The following is a 23,856-nucleotide window of genomic DNA, read 5'->3' as shown; positions in this document are numbered from 1 at the left end:
AAGGCTGTGGCAGGCACCTCCAGGACTCGTCCCATTTGGGGCTGACATTCCACTATGAGTGTGGTCCTCTATCTCATTAGGTATCACAAACCTTTGGGTCCCTGAGAGGCACATGGCAGCCGCAAGACAGGCATGAGGGGGCTACACACTTGGGCTTGGTGGTCTGGTGCTTACCTTGGGAAAAAAAGATCCAGCACCTGCTGGGTGGGGATGAAATCCCAGGAGATTAACCCCATGTTGCTGCTGAAATGTAGGTTTCTCCCACAAATGACAGGCAGGAGCTCATTCCTAAGCTGGTCCTGCCTGTAAGGTTCAAGGCTCTGTACCCTGAAGGGCTCCTCCGTGTTCTCATCATTTTCACCCTGGGTTGGGACCAAGAATGGTGGGTTCAAAATGGAAATGGTGACAAACAGAAAAATGACTTGTGCCAATACACTAGAGTCAAAGCACAATGGGACAGTTCCCATCAGTACAAACACACACACACACACACACACATACAGAGTCAGAATAGGAGTCCTGGGCCATTCATCAGGGATCAGACTAGAGGGCCTGCTGGGCTCACCTGCCCTGTGCTACTTACTGTTACTCTTGAGCTCCTCTGCGACAATCTCCAGAGGCTCTGGCATCTAAGATGAAGCCTCACCCAGTGCATCCACAAAAGGGCTAGTTGGCCCCCCTGAGATTCCTGGGAGCCTGAGGCTCGGCATTGTTTGCAACCACAGGAGAACATCCTTCTCACTCCAGTTTCTCCAACCAAATGAGCTCGGATGGCTTGGTCAGTTAAGTGGGTGCCTGGATACCAGGGTTCCATGTTCTGTTTGATCCATTGTCAAGGCAATGATGTCATTTCCTGTGCCCATACCTGAGCCTCTTTTCACATAAGACCACTTTCAAAAGCCCTATGGGTTGCTGATTTCTCCTCCATGCCTACCCATCTCAGGTGCGCAGGTGTTCACCAACAACTACCCAAACATCCCCACCAAAATCTGCCCTGCTTGGTGCCACTAGAGTTCCAGCTTGGAGCCTTCAAAAATGCATTCACAACCAGTCCTTCCCTCTCAGCAGCTTTTGGACCCTGGTCCCATTAATGTGCAACTCATGCTGTGCCCAGTCTTTTCTGGAAAGTAGGGTAGCATCTAATCTCTAGGGTTTATTGTGTCTATTGGCCCATAACATCCTCTATTCTCCTGAAACCAGAGATGGGACTCACAGGTGGCTAAAGCACAAATGTAGAGATGGGACAATCACAAGAAGGGGAGAGACAAAGAATGCACCCCAACTCAATCAGGCCTGTGTCCCACACAGGGACGTGGCCAATGTCCGTCCCATCGTGGCTGCAGTTCCCTCTCTACACCATGGCAAGTTGGAGGGGACTGAGATGCAGAGGCTGCTCCCCTCTGCCATACAACTTCCCAAGGCTTCTCCTAAGATTTCAAAAGGGCCAAGTGTGTCTAGTGTTGGGGTCTCACAGAGACTCCAAGGTACCACAGCATCCTGCTGCCCAGAACCGGTTCACCCCTCACCTCAAGGGGGCTCAGCCTCTGGATTCATAAGAATTGAAGTGGGTACAGGTGATGGGATATCACCTCCAAGACTGAGTTATGCCAAGTCCATGACCCCTGTCTGCATCCCTGTCTCCAGCAACACTCCCCTCTCTCTCTTTCCTCCTCAGAGCAAACAAATCCATTTAGCAAGTGTGTCCTGTGATAAAGACATGACAGTCACCCATCCTCTCATTACAAAAACACTGAGGCTCAGCCAACATGGATCCTACCAGGAACACTGGCATAAACTCAGAGTCCGATCCTCCCAGCCGAGCCTCAGTGAAGCCTGGACTCCCAGCCTCCTGAGAAGAGGAAACAGAGGTGCCTAGCCAAGCCACCTTGGATGCAGCCACACACAAACTGAACTCATCAATGCCCCTTGCTCTCAGTTGTGAGTAAGAGGGGAGATGGTGTTTCACAACCCTGGACAACAAATGCAGTCTCCAGGCTTTGGGGTGTGCCCTGGCCTCTCTCTATCTGCCCAGGCCCTCCAACCCATACTGGCCTCTTACCCAACCTCCTCCTAGGGCCAAACTCAATCCTGCCTCTCAATTTCTGCTGCCTTCCCCAAATGGAGAAGGGCTGGCTCTCTGTTATCATGCTGGTGTCAGCAGCAATGCCACCCCACTGACATAATTCTGAGTCCCAACCTAGGCACTCCAGCTGTCTTTGCCACACCTGGCCTGTTTGGGCTCTGGCTCTTGCTCTTTTCTTTCATGTGCATGTGTTTTGAGGTTTTGAGTTTCTCCCACTGCAGAACTGCAGCTGTAGCAGGGTAGAGCTCATGAGGGTGACATTCTGAGACACATCCAATCCCATCAGGACTGTTAACTTGGGTGATGCTGGAACACAGAGATGAGTGAACACATGGGAGGTGGTTGGACCCACCTTGCCTCTGAGTGGCTTCCTTTCAGGACAGGAATGTAGGGATGGGAGCCCCTGGCGTGGGATGCTTTGCACAAGGCGTGACCACGGGCTCTCTTTCCTGGCAAAAATGGCTCCAATCAGCATGGAGAGCACTGTCATTCCTGGTGGCTAACAACAGCCCTGGACCCCAGAAAGGAACCCACACTCAAGATTAACGTCCGAGTGTGCGTGTCCTTGAGGAAATGAGGTCTCCTCATCCCAGGTGCAAAGAGGTAAGTCCTCTAACTCCAGGGGCCATGAAGGGACATCTGAGTTTCCCTTGTCCTTCTTTCCCTCTCTGAACCCAGTGTGTCCTCACACTAACCACAGTTAGGACCCTGGCCTCATTCCCCAATGAAGATCATTAGGCTCCATAAAGGACAGTCTCTAAGATGCTCAGTGGACCAACACCCTCTGCACAACCCATAACCCTATTCACCCAAGAGGCAAGAGGATTTCTATTCAGGAAAACCAGGAAAGGGAGAGCCTTTCTCAAGGACACAAGGACATTAGTGAGTGAGGGAGTGATTAATGGATGGATAACTATTTCCACCACCAACTTCCAGGAGCATATATGGCCCTTTGGAGAATTCTGCAGTGTGTTGGTGATTAAGGAGAATGTGTGAATCCAGGGGTCACTAGGTCCTCTCAGCCATAAGGAGGGAAACTGCCATAAAGGAACTAGGACAAGGGTGCGAGGAATGCTCACTGGTGGGAGATCAGAAGGAAGGAAAGTTTACTCATTAGAAAAGTGTAGCCTGAAAATTCTTAGCCAGCCAAAAGTCGTGCAAACTTGTGTGGGAAAAGAGTCTTTGCACAGTGATGAAGCTAGGAGCTCACATGATGGAACACAGCATCAACTGGGACCAAATCCAATATCTGATATTCTTGTAGGAAGAGGAGAGTCTGGACCAGATACCAGGGAGACTGGGGGATACCGGCTATGTGAGGTTGGAGCCAGGACGGGATGCCCATATGGGAACCACAGATCGTGGGCAGCAATAGGACAGTGGGCAAGGGCTGGGAAAGTTGGGGGACAGTCCCCTAGGAACCTGTGAGGTGTTTTGGCAGTGGGACCGCCCAACACCTTGTGTGTTGAGCTCCTGGAGCTTGAGAGAAGGCCCTTCCTCTGTTGTTGGCCACCCAGTTGACAGAGTTTGGTTGTAGCAGGCCTAGGACCCAGATGAAGGTCTGAGCATGTTGGCCATGCAGGGTGGATCTGGACCTCAGACACACTCTGATGACTGTAGGGTCTCAGCCCTGCATCAACACAAGCACCAAGTCAGGCCAGATGGGGAAGGGCTAGGAACACACTCTGGGGGCTGGTGCCTATATTACTAGGAGCACTTCTGACCCCAATTCCCTGATCTGCTGCCAACACAAGCTACAGAGGAGGGTAGAGGGACACAGAGCATGGATCGTCCCCACTCAGTGGGCCCAGGCATGTACCATGGCCAGCAGCCTCGTGCCTTGCCCGGTGAGTCCTGAAGCGGCCCCCTCTTCCCAATCTGAGAGCTCTACCCTTCCTCATGTGCTACTACCTTTCCACTGTCTCTGGAAATATCTACTTGCTGTGGTCCTCAGGCAGTTTATGATTTAAGTTAAAAAAAAAAAAACAGGTCTTGGTGCTCAAAAATATTTTATTTGCCCATCCTCATCCCCCAACCCCAATATTTTCATTATTTCCTCAACATATGAAATTTTACTAGCAAAAAGTTAATTTTGAATTATACAAAGTTGATTCAAATAACATTGATATACATAATCAATCCCCGTACTTTCAATGTTTGTTCTCCTTTCCTGTTAGAAACTGCTCGGGAAAAAAGAGAACAGAGGGGGCTGGGGATGTGGCTCAAGTGGTAACATGTTTGACTGGCATGCGCAAGTCAGTGGGTTCGATCCTCAGCACCACATAAAATAAAATAAAGATGTGTCCACTGAAAACTGAAAAAATAAAACAAACAAACAAAGAGAACAGAGGACAGACTCATGGAAGTGCTTGAACTGATAAGAAGCTGCCACTCAAGCTCAGCATTCAGTCCTGGACAGAGTAAGACTGGTCCATTTTGACATCTACTCCAAAGAGTCTACCAGACAGAATCCTCTGACTGATCCCTGACTGAGCCATAGGAACTGGCTAGAAAAGCCTTCACATCCTCAATACATTCTTCACTTCAGAATACTGGACAAGCATTGATATCCATCTCTCATTACCTTGCTCCCCAGCCAACCATTCTTCAACAAATTCAAAGGAGCAACGCATGCAAGCACACAGAAAAAGATGTTCACTACACACATCCATGTGCGAAAAAGACAACTGGTATTTTTTGTTTTGGGCTATTTCAAATGAAATCACTTCTGCATGACCTCCACAAACAAAAAAAAAAATTGTGAAATTCCCATGTAGAAGACAAGATACACTTGCCAAGGAGGCAGTGCCAAGAATTTTGACACTCCAAATGTAGAGTGTGTGTTTAGGAGGCAGTCACAGTTTCCATGAGAGAGTCCCATGAAATCAATTAGAAAGATCCATGCTCTAGCCCTACCATGCAAGTGATGTGACTTGAAAGAGTCACTTAGTCTCAGTAACCATCATCACTAACCACTAAGTCAATGAATAAAGGTCCTCAGGTGTCAAGCTACAAAATGTGGGATGAGCATGGATCAGGATGGGTGGGAGAAGTCTCCCCCTCTAACACAATTAGGGAAGGCTGTGCCTGTCCTCAAGTGGCTGGGGGGCCTGGGATCCTGCCACAGAGGGGGATTCCAAACCTCACATCCCCTGACCCAGGCCAGAAGACCAGGTAGAGTCCAAGAATCCTGGGGTGGCCCAATGGCAATAAAGGTTAAAAGGAACTAGGGATCTGCCTGGACCCTCAATCCCCTACTCTGAGCAGGGCTGCATGACGAGGCCAGAGGCCATCCACAGCAATCTGCCTTTACAGGAAAACAGGGACTGCAGGCTGCCTCTGGCTCACTGAATCAGGGTGGTGTTTTCATAAAGCAAGACCACTTCCTCACATTTGACCAGCAGCTCATGTGCTGACAGCACAATGACTGGCTTGACTCAGGCCCTGATGAATGAAATAGAAAATTCATAGCAAACCCATCTTTAGCTCTTCCACATCATCAGGGGCTCTGATTCAATTCCGTCCAGAAAGGTATCTGAAATGATTTCTAAACATGCTGGGGACTCACCCGTGTGTGGAACTTTTCAGGAAAATGGGGATCAAATCTCATGAAGCAACTCTTCTCTCTTCTAACCCATGGGCAATGCAAGGAACCTGCATGATACCAGAGGCTCACTTCTCTCTTCTCGTGTCTTCTGGAAATAAATCATTAATGCGTCCTTCAAGGTGAAGCAGAAGCCTGCATTCCCAGCTGCACAGAAGTGTTTGAGGGCACTGTCTCCCTTAAAACCCAAGAAGAAAAAACAGGTCATTAAACAGTCACATGGATTAGAGTACATGATCAATGATCCCTCCTCCCTGGAGCCTTCCACATGCCCATCTTCCCCATTCACAGTGCAATGTTTGGCCATTCTCAAAGACCAGGAGACCATGATGCTCATCACCAGGAAGTCAGTAAGAAACATGAACAGAGCAGCATGGATTGCAGAAGGTGGCACACCAAGGATCTTCAGCACAGCTACTAGAACATAAGAGCTTAACTTCAGTATTGACTTTCTGACACCTACCAAGTACAATGTTAGTGTCAAGCACAATATCCAGCATCCAAGTAGCAGGTGACTCTCCGCATACATTCACAGAAGTGGGCATCATCTGCATTGGAACAAGGAAGTATCTTATCCTTACTCATAAAAATCGTCATACACAAGGAATAAAATGGATGCAAGACTTCTCATTTCACTATTACGTAGCTGTTGAAATTCCCTATTAAATAATACCTCCTCCAAAATAAAAAGTATCTCAGACATGTGTCAACTGCACAATGGATGACATTTTAAAAATTACAGCCTTTACTTAATAATTATGTATTCGATATGCCTAGTAAGACTCTTTGGGAGAGGAGCACATAGAATTGCATCTTGGAAAAGCTAACATTTGCTGATAAATGTTACTGCTGATGTCAGGCATGGTGAAGTGAAAATTGGATTACTTTAAATACTCAAAGAATGCAATGTTGTAGGACTGGAATCCCTGATTTATAAACAGCATGTGGTTTCTATGAAAGCCAGTGATGGAGCAGGAGGAATGAAGCTGATTGAACAGACGACATCGGGGGATACTGAGGGATAGGCCAAACTGAAGAACATGTTCCAGCTAACTACTGATATATGGGCTCGTGAGCCCAAACCTGTGTTTGATAAAGCACTCATGTAAAAAGGTCTACCATTTAAAAGTGTGTCATTTAAATGGGATCTAGATGCACATCTGATAAAACGGCCTGTAAATTGATGAACTTCATGCAAGCGAAAAAAACAGATGATGGTAGATATAAAGATAAATCCTTGTCTTCACCAGGATGCCTAGAAATAGATTTTATTTGGCTAAGATGCAAATATCTTTAAACAGAATTTCTGAGTTCTCAATGACTTTATTCAATATTATACTGCACAGATCACAATGTTTTCTTTACAGAATAGTCTCTTCTTCTTCAAGCCTCACATAGAAAATGTCTCACAGGACATATGAGGGGAATGATCCAAGGGATGAGAAAATGGCTGGAACCATTCTCAAATGTGCACATTGAGCCTGAAGGTTTGGAAATGGGACAGACACATTGCCTCTTCAAGACTGCACTAGGGTTGCAGGTTACCAACAACTGTCATGACTCCATGTCACTAACTATGCCTAGCTCTCCTCAGAAACCTGAGGACAGCCAACAACCTCAGTTTGAAGGCACCTAAGGTAACCTAAAAGAATTATCACCCTATTGGATCCATGAATTAATACATATCACAACTTGACCACTTAAACCAAATCCCAGAAAACTGGAAACAGATGATCATTTCCTCAGATACCCTGACTTCCATTTCATTGCCCAGAGATATTTTGGAAAGAATAAAATAGAATTTCATGCTTTGAATATATCATCCAATACTTTTCTTCCCAAAATGCTAGCACAATGGGTTCACTTTCTCTTTAGGAATTTTACTAATTGTTTGAAAGTTCTAGAGGGCCTGTGTTGGTCTCATAATGGACAAACAATCCAACATCCCCAGAGAACTTACACGTGCGATAAGAAGAAAACAAGGTCAAGCGGAGGAATGGGCAGGGGGATCCAGAGGAAGCTCATTTTCATGGGAGAGAATTCCCCCAATGAAAAGCATCAGAATAGAAACTAAGAAATATACCAACAAAAACAGTATGCTAGCTACTCAACATGCACAAGTCAGAAACCTAGAGAAGAGAATGCTGGCCATGTATGGACAGGTTGAGCTCTTCAGAAGAGCCACCTGGCACTGCTTAGTCAAAGACGTAAACAGACATTCTTTTACCCAGAAATTCCACCTGTCGTACTTTACCTACATATTGCTTAAGCAAGGGGACATGCATAGGGATATTTATCCTCATGTTCCTTATAGACTTGTCTGTGTTGACAGGGAGTTGAGGGCCATCAGGATGCCCACAGCTGGGAAAGTCAAAAGCTAAACTGTGACAGCTGCCAATCTGGATCTATTCAAAGAAATCAATGAAAAACAGATGGACACATGACAGTCAAATCCCTGAATTCAAGTTCTTGCTATCCTACCTACCAACAATCATGCTTGGTCAACACAGTGGCATACCTCAAGACAAAAAAAAAAAAAAAATTTTAAAGAAAATATTGTGTCATGATTACTTTTCTTCAATGCAACAAAGGAAATGGCAATTTTTCCCCATCCGAGATCTGTTACTCTCTTATGCATACTACATGAGATTATTGTGGACATGCTTACAAATAATTATCTACTCAGATACTTTCTGTGACTCACCAAATGCAAATATCTAGGAAGAATTAAAGTCTCCATACGTGAATTCATCATCAAAAGCCTTGAGTCAACAGGTGCTTCACAAAATGGCTTCTTTGCCAACTTGATGACCTCCTCCTCTGGCAATGTTTCCACCTGAAAGATGTCACCAACTTGTTATCATTCGTATTTCCACAGTGCCAGTAAAAAGAAACAAAGTCTGATATTCCATTGAATAAATCCTCAAGTGGACCAACCTCCATACTTCCTTCCATATTTTAAAATTAACAAATGCAACTTCAAGTCAATAACTTGTATTACGCAAAATGCAACCCTAACCTCTTACACTGTACTCTTTTATAGACTCACATGTCCTAGGTTCTGATTTAACTGTCCATTGAGCAGTCAGAACACGTGCTACTTCACATTCCTTATGGTGTCCAATCCATTCTCTGCCAAGCTGAATACAAACCCCTGGTCACAGGAGAAAGAAAGCATATCTCCTCCAACAACATGCATCAGGAAATAGGACTATCCATCTCATGGTTTCCATGGAGTTTCCTAAAGGAATCAGTGCTTAGGCTAGTGTCTGAAACCAAGCATGCAAACAACACATTTTAGCAATCAACCGCCATCACTGGGAATCATCCCATGGCACATATTGCAAAAACTGTCCTCAGGCAACTCTCTCACACACAGTGCAGAAACTGGAGCCCGCAGGACTCACTCCCTTGATTCCTACCCAAAGTCGCTGCTCTTTCCATGGCACTTCCAGGAACTACACTGCTTTGTAGAATCCTTAAAAGACCTTAGGATCTCTTCCCAGTGTTCAACAGGAGCAGGAAGTAAACACGAAAGGGTTTTTAAAGGGAGGACTTAAAACAAAACCCACAGGTGCCACAGGAAAACAAAAGGACACAGAGTCAGAGACACCTGACACCCCTGGGCGGGTCTCCCTTCTAAACCACCTCCTGCCCCCAGGTCACCTGGGCTCCCCCGTCGCCCTCCCCTCTCCAGGGGCCTGCGGGTCAGGCCACCTCTTCTCCTCTGAGGTCCACGGCGCAGGCCACACTGCTGAGGCCACCGCGTCCTGAACAGGACCCTGCAGATCAAACTCACCCGCTGTGACCAGCAGCTCCGCGGAGGAGGGCCCTCAGGTGAGAACCGGGACCGCGGGGTCCGCGGTGGGCGCTGAGGGGACCGCCCCAGCGGCTCCAGGGGACAGACAGCCGGGACCGAGGCTCCAGGGCGGCGGCAGAGTCCTCCGGGTCCCCCCTCGTGTGGGCGCCTAGACCGGGGCGGCTCCCAGCAGCGCACCTTCTCCTGTCACCGACCCCGCGAGCCGGACCCTCCATCCGGGACCTCCAGTCCCGCGGGCGCTACTTCCGGGCTTCTCCCCCTCGGAGCTCCCCGCGATCACAGCTCAAAGTTCCCGCCCTGCATAGGCCCCGCCCCCGTCTCCCTGGCGACGGCTCCGCTTCCCCTTTAGGGTTGGCCTGCTGGGGGCGGTGCCCTCCGCGCGCTCCGCCTGCTGGCCTGTCCCCTCAGCTGGGGACCTAGGTTGCCACAAGATCCTCACCTGGATACACACTCCCTGGTGTGAGGCCTGCGGCTGCCCCCTCGTGGCCGTGGGGCCGTGTGACTCGCGCGGATGCTGGTCTGAAAGAGCTCCTTACACAGGGTGATAGGACTGCTGCACAGGAGGACAGGGCCCTGGGAAGGCACAGCAGGACCATCTATATCATTGTGTTTGTCTCTGCTTAGTGGTTTTATACTTTCAATGTGTGTCTCCTGAATATGTTGTGTTAACAGGTGGGGACATTAAGAGGTCATTAGGCCATGGAGACTCCTTCCATGAGAATGGCATTAAGGTCTTTACAAAGGAGGCTTCTCAAAGCAGCCCTTGTCCCTCCCTGTTTTACCTTCTGACACAGGAGGTCACAGCAAGAATGTTCTCAGAACGTGGTACCTGATATTGGATTTCCAACCCCCAGAACTTTGAGAAATAAAATCTTTTCTATAAATTACACGGTTTTTGCCATCACAACACAAACAATCCCAAGAGAGTAAATTAACAATTTCTCTAATTTTGTAATTGTGTAAAATACACAAAACATCCATTTTGTAATTTTAGCCTTTTTTACGTGCACAGTTCAATGGCATTAAGTACATTCATGTTGCTGCACAGCCATCACCACCATACATCCCCAGGACTCTCATCCTGCTGTCAATACTGAATTCTAGTGCCCTCCCCAGGCCCAAGAAAAGAAAATTCTACTTTATGTTTTTATGAACCTGATTACTGGGAATGTGAGATAAGTGAAATTCTAAAAGTAATTATGTTTTTGTGGAAACCATCATTGAAATTGGATGCAGTTTACCCCTACTCCTGGGAATGCCAGATCAATTTCAATTCTGCAGGTGTCTCAATTGAATTCTCAGTGACAGGTAGTGGTGACTATGTGCTATGACCTGTTTGTTCATGTCAGGGAGCAGCTCTGATCATGGGATCAGCCTGTGGGTTCCTTCCTCCTCCAGGTGTCTACAGGCCGATATACAGACATGAGCATGCTAAGAAGTGGGCTGGAGCCATCCCCATGGTGCAGAGGAATCTGATTTTGTCCATCCACACACTGTCTTGTGGGTCATGAAGGCTAGAGGTAGAAACACTACCTGGATTCTCTTGGGATCTGAGTGGGCCCAGTCTGTGGGCTAAGAATTGGTATTGTCTCCTAAAGAACAGGGACTAGGGAGTCCAGAGGGCAGGGCTAATTCAGACCTGAGTGTCTTTAAGCCCACTTTCAGAGGGGGTTACACTGTTCTGATGATCCCTGAGGCATATACACATGCTTCAAATCCAGATAGAAGTGCCCAGGTGCAGCCTGGGATGTTATGTGGACTCCCCACCTCCACACACCTGGGATGTCCCAGGGATCTGAGAAGCAGAGCAGCATGACTAGACTGAAGGAGTCCAGTCTCTTTGCATAAAGGTAAATAGGTTTTCTTCAGGGTCCCCAGAAATTCCACATGAAACTAACTCTGCACCCAGAGACCTGGGCACCTTTTTGAGGCTCAGTCAGTTCTCACACCTGTCTCTATCTGGCAGAACCTTTCTGGCTCCCTTTCTACACATTACCTTGAAGATGAAAACCTGGAGGGTGGGACTTTCCATCATACAAAGGTTCCCAGACATATTCCACAGTGTCACCACTTTCTCTATAGATCTCAACAGTTGACCCCAGCCAGGTAGGGTGGGCCACAAGCCCCCTGGGTTCCATGAACTAACCATAGAAGGACAATCAAGGAACTGTGGCAGGAAAGAGGTAGGACTGTTCAAGGCACATGACAGGGGCAGAGTCCAGAGTGGAATGTAGGGCTCTCACCTGGGATCTTTGCATGTGAAGTGGAGAAATGCTATGGTGTTTGTGGGATGTCCCCCAGGTTCCCGAGGGTCAGGATGGGCTGGGGATGCTCTCTGCATGCTCTTGAAAGACATGGTATGAGGTCCATTGCCCACCACTTGTTCCCATGGAAGACGCCTTAGTGTTGGGGTGCCACATGAGAAAGCCTCACTTCCTTTAAAAAATCAATGTGGAAAAAAAAAATCCAGGTGCACGAGCCAGGGATGCAAGGTCCATATATGCTCCCAGTAGTTTCTGGTGGTGACAGTTCACCATCCATGAATCACTCGCCTATCATGATCCTTGGAAAATTCTCATCCTTTCCTGGTTTTCTCAAGAGCAAGAAGCTTGGGGTTTGGGGAAAGAGGGACCTGGATTATGCAAAGGGTATTGTTACAATACTCTTCCTGGTATTGTGGGGCAGGTCACTCAGAAAACACACCACGTCCCAGTTTTGTCCCAATTGAAGAGTCTTTATTTAGCCAGACAGCCAGTGACTCTCCCCGCACTCCTATCACTGTCTCTGCAAGGAACAGCCCCGAGCCTGAACATTTTAGGATATTTAAAGGCAAAAAACCATCTGGGGTGATGTAGCTGCAAGCAAGCAGGTACAGAAACTGAATTAGGCAGTGAGCAAGACAATGCAATAGGCACGTTGGTATTTCCCATGGGACTTTCCAGGTTGGCATAGCAGCAAGCAAGCAGAAGGGAAGTGGGTCAAAATGACCCTAGTTCAGACAAGTTAGAAAATGGTTACTAACGTCTAGACAATCGATCTCTGAGAAGGTACATTGCCCAAGAAAAATACAAACAAACAAAAAAAGCCAATTTTACATTGTATAAGAATTGCTATTTTGTTTGCCAAGTATGTTGTGCTAGGTAATATTAATAGGTACAGAGGCAGGGCTTTCCCATGGAAGAAGCATTTGTTACATGATATGGAGTCTCACTGTAAAATGGCATCTGTTTGGTCATTGCCCATATAGCCTGGCCCATAACACTGGGTCCAGTGAAAGGACTGTCCTTTAGAAATCTAATGATCCACATTTGGGTATGGGGCCAGGGTCATAGCCCTGGCTGAAGTGAGGACAACACTCTGGGTCCTGCAGAGGGAAAAAAGAAACAAGGGAGACTCTGATTTCCCTTCATTTCCCCTGGAATTTAGAAGATTTACTGCTTTTTGCTAGGGACCCTGAGACCTCATTGCCTTGGGAATACCCACACTCAGGTCAAGGTTTTGATTTGGGGTTTCCTCCCTGGGGCATAGTGCTGATGCTGGCCACTAGGGGCTGCAGTATTGTCCATGCTCAGAGGGCCCTGGTCATGGTATGTCCAAAGTGTCCCATGCCATGGGACCTCCCATCATTAGCATTCCTGTGCATAGGAGGAGCAACTAAGAGGCAGGGGGTTTCTGAATTCATTTCTTCACTCATCACTGTGTTCCAGCGCTCACCCTACCTAAAGGGGTCATGTTGGGCCTGTGCAGGCTCTGAAAGTCACCACCATGAGCCCTACCCTCTGGTAGCTGCACATCTGCAGCTGGAGGTGCATAAAATCACAAAGCAGATGCAAGTGAAAGAAAAGAACAAGAGCCAGAGCCAAAATAGGGCCCGGTGTGAAGGAAAGCTGGAGTCACTAGGTGGAGACTGAGAACCATCTCAGTGATGTGGCATTGCTGCAGGAACTAGAATGACAAAAGGAAGCCAGTTCTGCTCATTTTGGGAACAGTGTGTTGAGGAAGGCATGGCCACATAGAAATTGGAAGTCCTGATTCAGTGTGGCCACAAGAGGATGATGGATAAAAGACCAATATGGCTGGAGGGTCTGGGCAGATAGGGATAGGTTAGGGCACACCGCACAGCCCAGAGACTGCACTCAATATCCAGAGTTGTGGATCACCACCCCCTAACTCACAACTGAAAGCCATGGGCATTTATAAGGTCAAGTTTCTGTGCAACTGGGTTCAAGGTGGCTCAGCTGGATGCCTCTGTCTCCATGTCCCTGGAGGCTTTGACTGCAGACCCCACTGAGGCTTAGCTGGGAGAATCTGCCCCTGAGCTCTCGCCTGTGATCCTGGTAAAAAACCAGTTTGGCTGAGACTCAACACTTTTCTGATGGGAGGACTGGTCTTTATCACAAAGTTGTATACAAAGACAGCATATCATTTCATTCCTTGGATCAAGATTGGAAGGGAGACAGAGTGGGGGAAAATGCTGGAGAGGGAGCCAGACAGAAGTCAGGCTTCCCATAACTCAATCTTGGAGGTGACAGCCCATCACTTTTGCCCAATTCTATTCTTTAGACACAAGAGTGAAGAGTATGATCCACCTCCAAGTGAGGGGTGTACTGCCTTTGGGAACCAGGAAGCTATGGTATCTTAGAGTCTCTGTGGGTTACCTATCTCCTAGACTGAGAAGAGGCGCTTGGGCCAATGTGAAATCTCACAAGAAGTCTTGGGAAGTTCTATGCTAGAGGGTGACAGTCTCTGAATCCCAATTGCTTCAAACTTGCTATAGATCAGAGTGGGAACTGCAAACAGGAGGGAAAGTGACATTGCCCAGGTTCTTTAATGAGTTAGGTTTTATTCTTTCTCTCCTTCTTGTAATTGTGAATTCTGTCTATGGGTTTCACAGACAATACAGGCATTTATGGGCACATATGCCCAATTCCATCCTAGGAAGTGGTGTGACAGTAATTCCCAGGGAAGAGTTGGAGACACTGGAGCACCCATGAGAGGCACAAAGGTAGGTCTAGCATCACAAAGCTGGTGAGGAGGGGGACTGGTTATGGAATCCAGTTTTTGAATCCTCAAAGCAGGAGCTCTAGCTGAAGCCAAGCTGGGCAAGGGATGATGGGAGTTGTTAGTGAAAATCTGTTCAGTTGTGTACTTGATGTGGTGTGGGGGACAGTCAGCAGTCCATGGGACTCTGGAGTGGTCTCGTGTGAATAAAAGGCTCAGGTACAGGGACTATAGAAAGTGCTTTCATTGGTTGATGGTTCAAACAGAACATGAAACCCTGGTTAAAAATAAAAAAGGTACCCACTTTCCTCAGAAAGCTGTCCCAGCTCTCTTGCTTGGGGAGGCTGGAGTAAGAGGGATGTTCTGTTCCACAGCATGCTGAGGCTCAGGCCTCAGGAAATCTCGGGGGTTCCCCATCGCCCAAGTGTAGGAACTCTGGTTGGGCCTTTGCCCTAGTTGCCAGAGCCTCTGGCGATTTTTCCAGAGAAGCCCAAGACTAACACTGAGCAGCAAAGGGAAGGTTAGCTGAGGCAGGCCTTCATGTCTGACCACTCATTCATGGCCCAGAATTCCAACTCTCTCTCCTCCCCCACCCTGTATGTGTGTGTGTGTGTGTGTGTGTGTGTGTGTGTGTGTGTGTGTACACACTGAGGACAACTGTTCCGCAATGGTTTTACTTCACTTTATTGGAGTCATGTTTCTGTTTGCTGCTATTTCCATCTTTAAACCCACCATTCTTGGCCACCCCAGTGTGAAAATTAGCCCACTCAGAACACGGATGGCATCTGTAGAGACCATTGAGTCAAATAGGGAGGAAGAGCTCATGAAGCAGTCCATGCCTGTCTTGTACGCAGGAACCCAGACTTAGGTACCACCTTTGTGTGCAACTACTCAAGGTTCATCACGACTCAGCAGGTGCTGCGCCTGCGGAGCTCCCAAGCTAAGCTCCCAACCTTCTAACCCAAAGATGCCACCACCTAGCTGAACTTGAGAATGGCCTGTAACTTTCTAAGTCCTAATTTGCTGTGTGAAAACTGAGGAGTTTAGGAGACCATCCTCATAGGGTATTGTCAGGACCAATGGGATGAGTCCTAGAAGTGTCTGCCACAGCCTTGCATCAGAAAGTGGATTCACCTTCTCAGCCAGACTAAACCACCCTGTCTCCAGCTGGGCCACAGAAGTATGTGGAGCAGCCTACTCACACTGGGCCTCACTCCTTGATATTGTGTTCCCAGCTCATTTCCAAGTGGACTCAGTGAGGGCTGTGGGTTTCTCTAGTGTTTCATTCCCATCTGCAAGAAGAAGGTATCTGCCAGGGGCCTCACTTAACTTGGGCAAAGCAATTTTGCATTCATAAAGGATGTTCCAGATTCCATAGAGAGAAATTCCCATCCTAGTTATAGCCAGAGAAGGGCCGGTGGCCTGGCAGCTCCCATGCCCAGTGAGATATGTGGTAAGCAGCTGGTTGGGCTCATTCTTTGAGGAGCATATATAAGAAGCACCTATTGTGTGAAGACGTTTCTCAGCACATCACATAATTTAGTGAAAAATGGGGGGAATCCGTGCCATCTTTCTTCAGAAAGCTGTCCCAACTCTCTTGCTTGGGGAGGCCAAGTAAGATAAAATTGGCATATAATTTTATCAGTTAGACAGAAACCTCGGGTGTCATATTCTAATGACCACATCAACCTGTCCTCTAGGAGACATGGCTACATCTTGTCCTACTCCAGTGAAGATGGTGGACCACTGGATCAACTAAAAATGGAGTGGACTTGGGGTCAAGATGGAGGGCTCCTATCTCCAGTGTGGGGATATATAAAGTTTTGTGGCTTGGGAAGACTGCAAAAACATTGGTTCTCACAATTTTTTTTAACATTTTTATTATTATTTTTGAGTTGTAAGTGGACACAATACCCTCATTTTATTTTTATGTGGTGCTGAGGGTCGAACCCAGTGCCTCACACATGCTAGGTGAGCACTCTACCTCTGAGCGGCAACACCAGCTCTGGTTCCCACAATTTTGAGTCCTGCTTGCAGTATAAGGTCTGGAGCCTCAATTGTAGAAGAAGGTAAAAGATGTAGGTGGAATCTTGGTCATTTGGGGAACTAAAAAGACTGTGGCCTCAGAGCCAGCTCATGTGCAAATCAACCCCCCACGCCCATCCCATTCTGAATGCACCACCCCTGTCCTCTCCCCTAGGGCCACAGAAATTTGGAGAGTAGTAGCTCTCATCCCAGGCCTCACTTTTTGGAAATGAGAGCTACTGTCTTGCTCCCCATGACACTATTCTTCAGAGAGTGCCCTCTAGAAGAATAGTGTCACTTGGGAGCAAGATATACAGATCACAAAGAGTGAGATAGCATGGCAGCAAAAACCTGGGTATGAGGTTCAATCAAGCCCTGACAATGATGGACAGGAGGACAAACCCTCCTGGAGATTGCCAGAATGCAAACAAAAAGAAGAATGTCAGGCCTCTCCCACGGTAGGGGAGAGCTGGTCACACCATGGATCCAGAGTTTGGGTTTTTTTTTTTTTTTTTTTTGGAAGGAGAGAGACCTGTCTTGTCACTGCCTGTATAGCCACTGTGTCTTGGCTGGTGTGGACTGGCCTGTGGAGAGACAGGGGAGTTACAGAAGTCAAGGTCCATAGGGGTGCTATAGAAGGCTGTGGGAAGGAAAGGCCAGGCTTCTGCTGACTACACACCTGCCTCCCCACAGTGCCATGCCTTTCATTCTGAGCACTGGGATAGAGAGGATTTCCATCAGCCTCCAGGCCTTCTGTGCCTTCAGCTGCTGTTGCCTTTCATGCAGCTCAACATAGGTGGCTTGAACCTGGAGCACTGTGCCCACTACCTGCAGGCCCAGCTTGAGGACATGAAGCGTAGGCTACGAGGCAGAGCCTGAAGTCAAGGAGGCTTAGGGTAGGTACAGAAGGGTAAATGAAGAAACAGTTATATTTTAGCCCCACTGGATGGAATCTCTTAAGTCTGGTGTTGGACTGGGAACAATTATAAGGCTTTGACCACTCAGGCAATGGCCCCAATCTGGGAAAAGGTCCTGAGTGGGCTCTGGGGCTAAGGTCTTCCTTAGCAAAAACAGATAATACAGAGGTATTATCTGTTTTTGCAAAGCTGAAGGCAAGGCAGTCATGCTGGAATCTTTTCTCCTATAGCTGCAGCCTCAGGTCCAGTGCAAACTCTAAAATCACCTGCAGAGAGAGAGCCTTCTCCAGGAGCTGCACTGCTGCCCAGTCAAATGGCAGCACTAACGTCAGATCCAGAGCTCAAGTCAGCTCCAGCATCTCTTTGGAAGCAAGAGGCGGTTCCAGGGTTAGATTTAGTGTCAGCTCCAGAGCTCCAGGTAGCTTCAGCTCTTGCTCCACTGCTGGATCCAAGTCTGTCCCCAACTCTAGATCTGGAGTCCACCCTAGTGCCAGTTCTATCAGTAGAGGCTTGCCAGTCTTATCCTTTGGCCACAGAGAAAGCGCTAAGGGAAGAAAAGCCTCATGTGTTAACATTCCCTCCAGACCTGGGGGCAGAGAGCTTTGTGCTGATGGATGAGGTGTCTTGGCATGGCTGAGCAGGGCGGTTGAACTTCCTTCTGGTCTCTGCTGCCTAGACCTGCTGTTCCCTGCTCCAGAGCCTGTGTTCCTGCCCCAACCCCAGGTTGCCATTGCAGCCAGGGATGCTCACTCCTGGGAGGTGATGAGGTTCCAAAGGAAATGATATGTCCATGAACTCTGAGCATGGCAGGTGAATCAGGACAGCATCAATGGCAGTAAAGTGACAGTCCTCCGAATGTCAGTGGGGTAGGTGTGCCTTTGTACCTTCCAGAAGGAGCAGCATGCAGAGAGAGGCAAGGTAACCAAAAGTACAAGCAGCATTTTGGGGGATAAAGAACCTTTAGAAGCAGACCCTGTGCAAAGTTCAGCTTCCCTGTTTGGTGGCAGACTGTGAGGACAATGCTGTCTCTGACTGCATCCTCAATCTTTGTCTAACCCAAGGAGCCAAGATGGCTCAGTGCATGGGTATAATTTCCAGAACTCCCCAAACAGAATTGTGAACCTATGTATCCCGCAGTTTCTGAGATTCTACTGATGTTGCCATCCCCATGTTTCTTGGAGTCAAATTCAGAGTTCTCAGCAATGATGTCCAGCATCACTGCATCTTTGAGCAGCACCTCTTCAGTGTCATCCAGGACCTTTCCCATGGCCATCAAAAGCAACATTGAGTCCAGTATCTCAGGGGTATCCACTAGCACTTCCTCACTACCACATATCCAGTTAGAGGAGCAGAGCATGGAGCGCAAGAGCATCCTAGTGTGACTGACAGCAGGGGTGTCACCTGGGTGCCCATACTGGAAAAGGCAGAAAACATAGCAAACACCATGGACGAGCCCTGTCCTCAGGAGTGTCAGAGTCTGCATATCCCTTGAACGGGGAATCAGAGGGTCTCTTTGTAGAATTTTTATGGATATGCAGTATATTCCCAATATTCCAGGTGTCCAGCTGCAGAGGAGCCATGTTCAATCCTCCCCCTGCTGACTCACTTGTTTGGTGTCTTGGCTGTCAGGACCAAAGCCTTTAGAGTTTCTACCTGTGATAAGCACAGATTCATCCTGCATCCCAGAGCAAATCTGGCATAGAGGGTGCCACTGGCCCATTCCTCTGATCTCAGTGGAAGTGGAAAGTAGAATGGAACTTCTACTCGAGTGAAATATGGCTTCACATAGGACAATGGCAGGTACAGGCAGTCTTTTGTATGAAGATTGGGCTAGTAGCCCATCAGAAGACCTCATATAATTACATGGAGGCCAGATGCTAGTAGCAGGATAACAAGAAGGTGCCCTTGTATTCATAGCTAAGGTGTCTCCTGAATGTCCCAGGCCACTATCCAGTGGGTATCGCCTCCGGGGCACATACCCTGATGACCTGTCTCCCACCCTGATCCAGGTGACCTGCCAGGGTAGAGGGCTTTGGACCAACACTTACTTAAGGAGGAGGGTCTGGATAAATTTGAGCTTCTGCAAATCATCTCCAAGCATTAGAGTAAGTGGGACAATCAGATGGTTGGGAGAAATGATCAACGAGCAGGCTCAGGACAACTCACAACCCAATAGAAGAGTGCCTTAGCCTAGAAAAACAGGCAGAATGTGTAGTGAGCCTTGTGCACCAAGGAAACTGCACTGAAGTGGGCCGAAAATCTGTAGTAGATTCTCTGCGCTGCCCCAGGGCCTGTTGGACCTCCCTAACATGTATCCTCCCCTGCACCTGATCAGCCATTGAAAAGCTAACATCCATGAGGGGCAAAGAAGAAAAGCTCCTTCAAGCAGCAGTATACACCATGGGTCACTGATAGGGATGATTTAACAGTAACATGGGAAAAAATGGGCTACAAGTGGAATCAGCACTGATGTGGACTGAAACAGCACATGTTAAAAACCAGGGGTAGGACCTGAGAAGCCCTGCATATGGGGAGAAATGTCAGTATTGTAGCAACTGGGAACAGGACACAATAACACATAAAGGCCAGGAGACAGCCTGTTTGGGCTGTGTTTTGAAAATTCTAAGTCCTTTGTGCCTGTGTGCCCATCTCCAAATGAGATCAGAACAGCCAGGTTATTATCCCTTCCTTTGTCAGCTAAGGGCGTCCTAAACACATAGGCCAAAAAGCTGATGTGTAAGTAATTCCATTGCTGTTTTCTTACCTGTGAGCCAGGAACTCATAGCAGCCACGATCCAAGTCTGTCCACAGTGAAACATACCATCCCTATGGCTCCTATGACCAGTACTCTAACATTTTCATAAATAACCAAGTCTGAGGTTGGAGTGTCTTACATGCAAGGCCAAGATTGGCTAAGTTGCAGGCATGGTGTCTCATGCCTGTAATCCCAGCCTCTTGGGAGGGTGAGGCAGGATGATCACAAGTTTCAAGCCAGCCTCAGCAACTTAGCAAGACCCTGTCTAAAATGAAAAAAGCTGGGAATATGGACCAGTCATTAAGGGACTCTGGGTTCAACCCCTGTACCAAAAAAAAAAAAAAAAAAGAATAGGCTAAGAAAGTGGAATCAAAAGTAGACACATCCAATCCATCATTGATTGAGAGCAAGCTCTGGGCCAGTGAGGATTGTGGGTAACAGATGTCCAAAGAAAGGACAAGCTGGATGCATGAAACCCACTTTGTGTTATGACATATGAATTATGGCAGGAGGGTTGCAGTGATGCCAGACCTCTCCTGGTTCTCCTGGTTGTTGGAATGCTTGTTTGCATTAGGGAAACTCTGGAGATATGGCCTCTGCTTTAGAAAGCCTGGTCCAGTTGGAGGTGGTTACCACCAAAAAAGGAAGCATGGTCACAGTGGGGTGCCTGGTTAGGCATCCTTTCTTTCATGACTGTGACAAATATTTGAAAAAAATACTTAAAAGAAGAAACATTTCTTTTGGCTTCTGGGTTCACTACTTTCCATTCTTTGTGAACTCATTCCATTTTGGGGTCCTTAACAGAGGCCATACATAGGCAGAAGTGTGTGGGAGAGGCAAGCTACTCAGAGCAGGTCAATAGGTCATAGAGAGAAAAAGAAGAAGGATAAGGGGAAGCAAGATGTGAAGGGGAGGAGAAAGAGGAGGAGGAGGAGGAATATAAAAAGCACATGAAGATATAAAATAACCAGAATAAGATTACAAATCAGAAGGATAATGATGAGGAGGAAGAGGAAGTGGAGCTCATCTAAAAAAATATATAGTTCCTTAAGTCATCCTTCATCCATGCACGAAAGACTTCCAATTTATACCACCTCCCAGGACTGTATTCATTTATGAATGGATTAATCCCCTAAGAAGGTCAAAGCACTCACCATCAAATGCTTCCCCGAAAACCCATGTGTGAACATTGCTTCACTGGGAGAAGAGCTTCAGCACATGAGCCACTGGGGCAAATCCTGATGCAAACTCCAGCAGTGTCTCTTTAGCAGGTCCAACCTGAACTGAGACATTCTGGAGTCCAAGGTGCTTTTTCATTGAAAGGTGGTAGTTTGGTTTAGTTCCTATGCACAGTCTTTCCTCAGGAAAGAATCATTGAGAAAGTCTTTGGTAGAACTGTAGCTGGATCAGAGGGCTCTCAGGTCTATGGCTCAGGCCTGACCCTGGCAGAGACTCTCAGGTGTTGCAAGTGTCCTGTGGTGTACCCCTTGAGAGTCACTTACCACCCACTGGCCCTCTCTCTTCAGAGCTGAAGATCCCTGACAAAGGAAATGTCTTTTATTCCATGAATACTCAAGTCAAATATTCCTTCAGAGAAACAACCCACCAGCAAGTGAGACAAGGTAAAGGGAAGGAAGATAAACACCCTCCTTATTCACTCTTTCCTCCTGGTGCCACTGCACATCCACACGAGAAGGTAAAACCCCTCCGCTCCTGGATATATGTTCTAGGAGCCCCATAGAACAGGCTGGGGTGGGTTACGGTTTCTGGGCTTTGCTGATGTTGCCATATCCCACAGTTCTTCAAATCAACTTTGGAGTCCTCTGCAATAAAACCTAGGTTCATGGCCACCAAATGGATCAAGAAGTCCAGTGTCACTGGAGTCATTATTTGCAGATCCTCAAGGACCTTCTACAATAAGCGGGTGGGAGACAGCTGTTTGGTTCATTTCAGCTCAGAGGAGCAGAGCAGAAAAAAGTACAAGAATGTCCTGGTAAGCCTGGCAGCAGGGGTGTCTCCTGGTTGGCCCAGGGCAGGAAACTAACACATATCAAAGGCCATTTAGAATTGAAGCTTCTGGATGGTCAGAAAGGACAGACAGAAAAAAGAGAGAGGTCAATGTGAAGGGCTTGACCTGAGATGAGGGAGAGCACCAGCATGTCCACCCCACATCTGGGGGAGTCTGTGGTTTAGATCCTGTGCATAATCTTCCTTCAGGGAAGAATCACTGAGGAAGTCTTTGGTGGAACTGTAGCTGGATCAGAGGGTTCTCAAGTCTGTGGCGCAGGCCTGCCCTGGCAGAGACTCTCAGGGGTTGGGGGTGTCTCGTGGTAGAATCCTTGAGTGTCAGCTACCAATCCTCTCCACCTCTCTCTGCAGAAGTTGACCATGCAATCATCTATTTCTCCATGCATCCTCAAATGAAGTATCATTTTCTTGTAAGAAAACATCCCACCATGAAGAGGACCCAGGTCAAGGGAAAGGAGGTAAGCACTCACCTTATTCGTACTGACTCCTGGTGCCATTCCACATCCACACAAGTGATAAGAAGCCTCATATGGACATATGTTCCAGAATGCCCGTAGAGCAAACTGGCAAGTTGGGGTGGCGTTCAGTTTCTGGGCTTTGCTGATGTCCATCCCCCACAGTTCTCAGAATCAACTTCCAAGTTGTCAAGGCTGCTTTTAAACAAGCAGGTGGGAGACACTTGCTTGATTTGCATCCGGTTAGAAAAACAAAGCCAAAAGAATGCCAAGACTGTCCTGGTAAGCCTGGGAGCAGGTGTTCCTTCGTGTTTACCCCTAGGCCGGGAACACTCATCCAATACCATGGACTACTCATGCCCTTTTGAATTGGAGCTTCTGGATGGTCAGGAAGGATAGATAGGAATAAAGAAGAGAGAGGTCAGTGTTAAGGGCTTGACCTGAGATGAGAGAGAGCACCAGCATGTCCACCCCCGTGTCTGAGGAAGTCTGTGTGTCAGGTGGCAGTGTGTAGGCCAGAAGTGCGGGGGCAATATGGGTGGGCTCTGATTCAGTTCAGTAAAAAAGATATCTTAAATGGTTTCTAAGCATGTTGGAGACTCACCTCTGTGTAGAACTTTTCAGGAAAAATGTTATAAAATCTCATAAAGCAACTCTTCTCTCTTCTAACCCATTTGCAATGCAAGGAGCCTGCATCATACCAGAAGTTCAGTTCTTTCTTCTCGTGTCTTCTTGAAATGAATCACTACCACTTTGTCGAAGTAAAGCAGATGCCTGCTTTCCCAGGTGCACAGCAGTGTTTGAAGAAACCCTGTCTTCCTTAAAACCAAAGAAGAAACAGCAGTTCATTGGTGGGGCACATGGAATAGAGTACATTATCAATGATCTGTCCTCCCTGGAACCTGCTACATGACTATCTTCCACACTCAAAGACCAGGAGACCATGGCGCTGATAACCAGGAAGTCAATAAGGAACATGAACAGAGCAGCACGGATTGCAGAAGGTGGCACACCAAGGATCTGCAGCACAGCTGCTAGAACACAAGAGCTTAACTTCAGTATTAACTTTCTGCCAACTACCAAGTACGATATTAGCGTCAAGCACAACATGCAGACATCCAAGTAGCAGGTGACACTCAACATCCATTCACAGAAGTGGGAACTATCT

The 23,856-nt window shown here is 47.5% G+C and overlaps 1 protein-coding gene across 4 annotated transcripts in view; it reads right to left on the bottom strand.

Moving 5' to 3' along the window:
- LOC144366813 (uncharacterized) overlaps positions 1-23,430 on the bottom strand; it is a 35,624-nt gene extending 12,194 nt beyond the window's left edge. Inside the window, exons 1-7 of one of the 4 annotated variants that reach the window (XM_078021648.1) lie at positions 23,293-23,430; positions 22,704-23,066; positions 21,360-22,578; positions 8,392-8,523; positions 6,151-6,235; positions 5,652-5,865; positions 175-362 (exon numbers count right to left, since the gene is read on the bottom strand). In XM_078021648.1, the coding sequence (XP_077877774.1) occupies positions 175-362; positions 5,652-5,693 (230 nt within the window). In that variant the 5' untranslated portion in view covers positions 5,694-5,865; positions 6,151-6,235; positions 8,392-8,523; ... (1 more) ...; positions 22,704-23,066; positions 23,293-23,430. The other 3 variants (XM_078021645.1, XM_078021647.1, XM_078021646.1) reach the window with 3 other exon arrangements.
- Between the last annotated feature and the right edge of the window lie 426 nt (positions 23,431-23,856).

Source organism: Ictidomys tridecemlineatus, chromosome 9, assembly GCF_052094955.1.
Source record: "Ictidomys tridecemlineatus isolate mIctTri1 chromosome 9, mIctTri1.hap1, whole genome shotgun sequence".
NCBI lineage: Eukaryota > Metazoa > Chordata > Mammalia > Rodentia > Sciuridae > Ictidomys > Ictidomys tridecemlineatus.
Note: the sequence above shows the minus strand (reverse complement) of the source record. Positions and strands in the feature narration are given on the sequence as shown.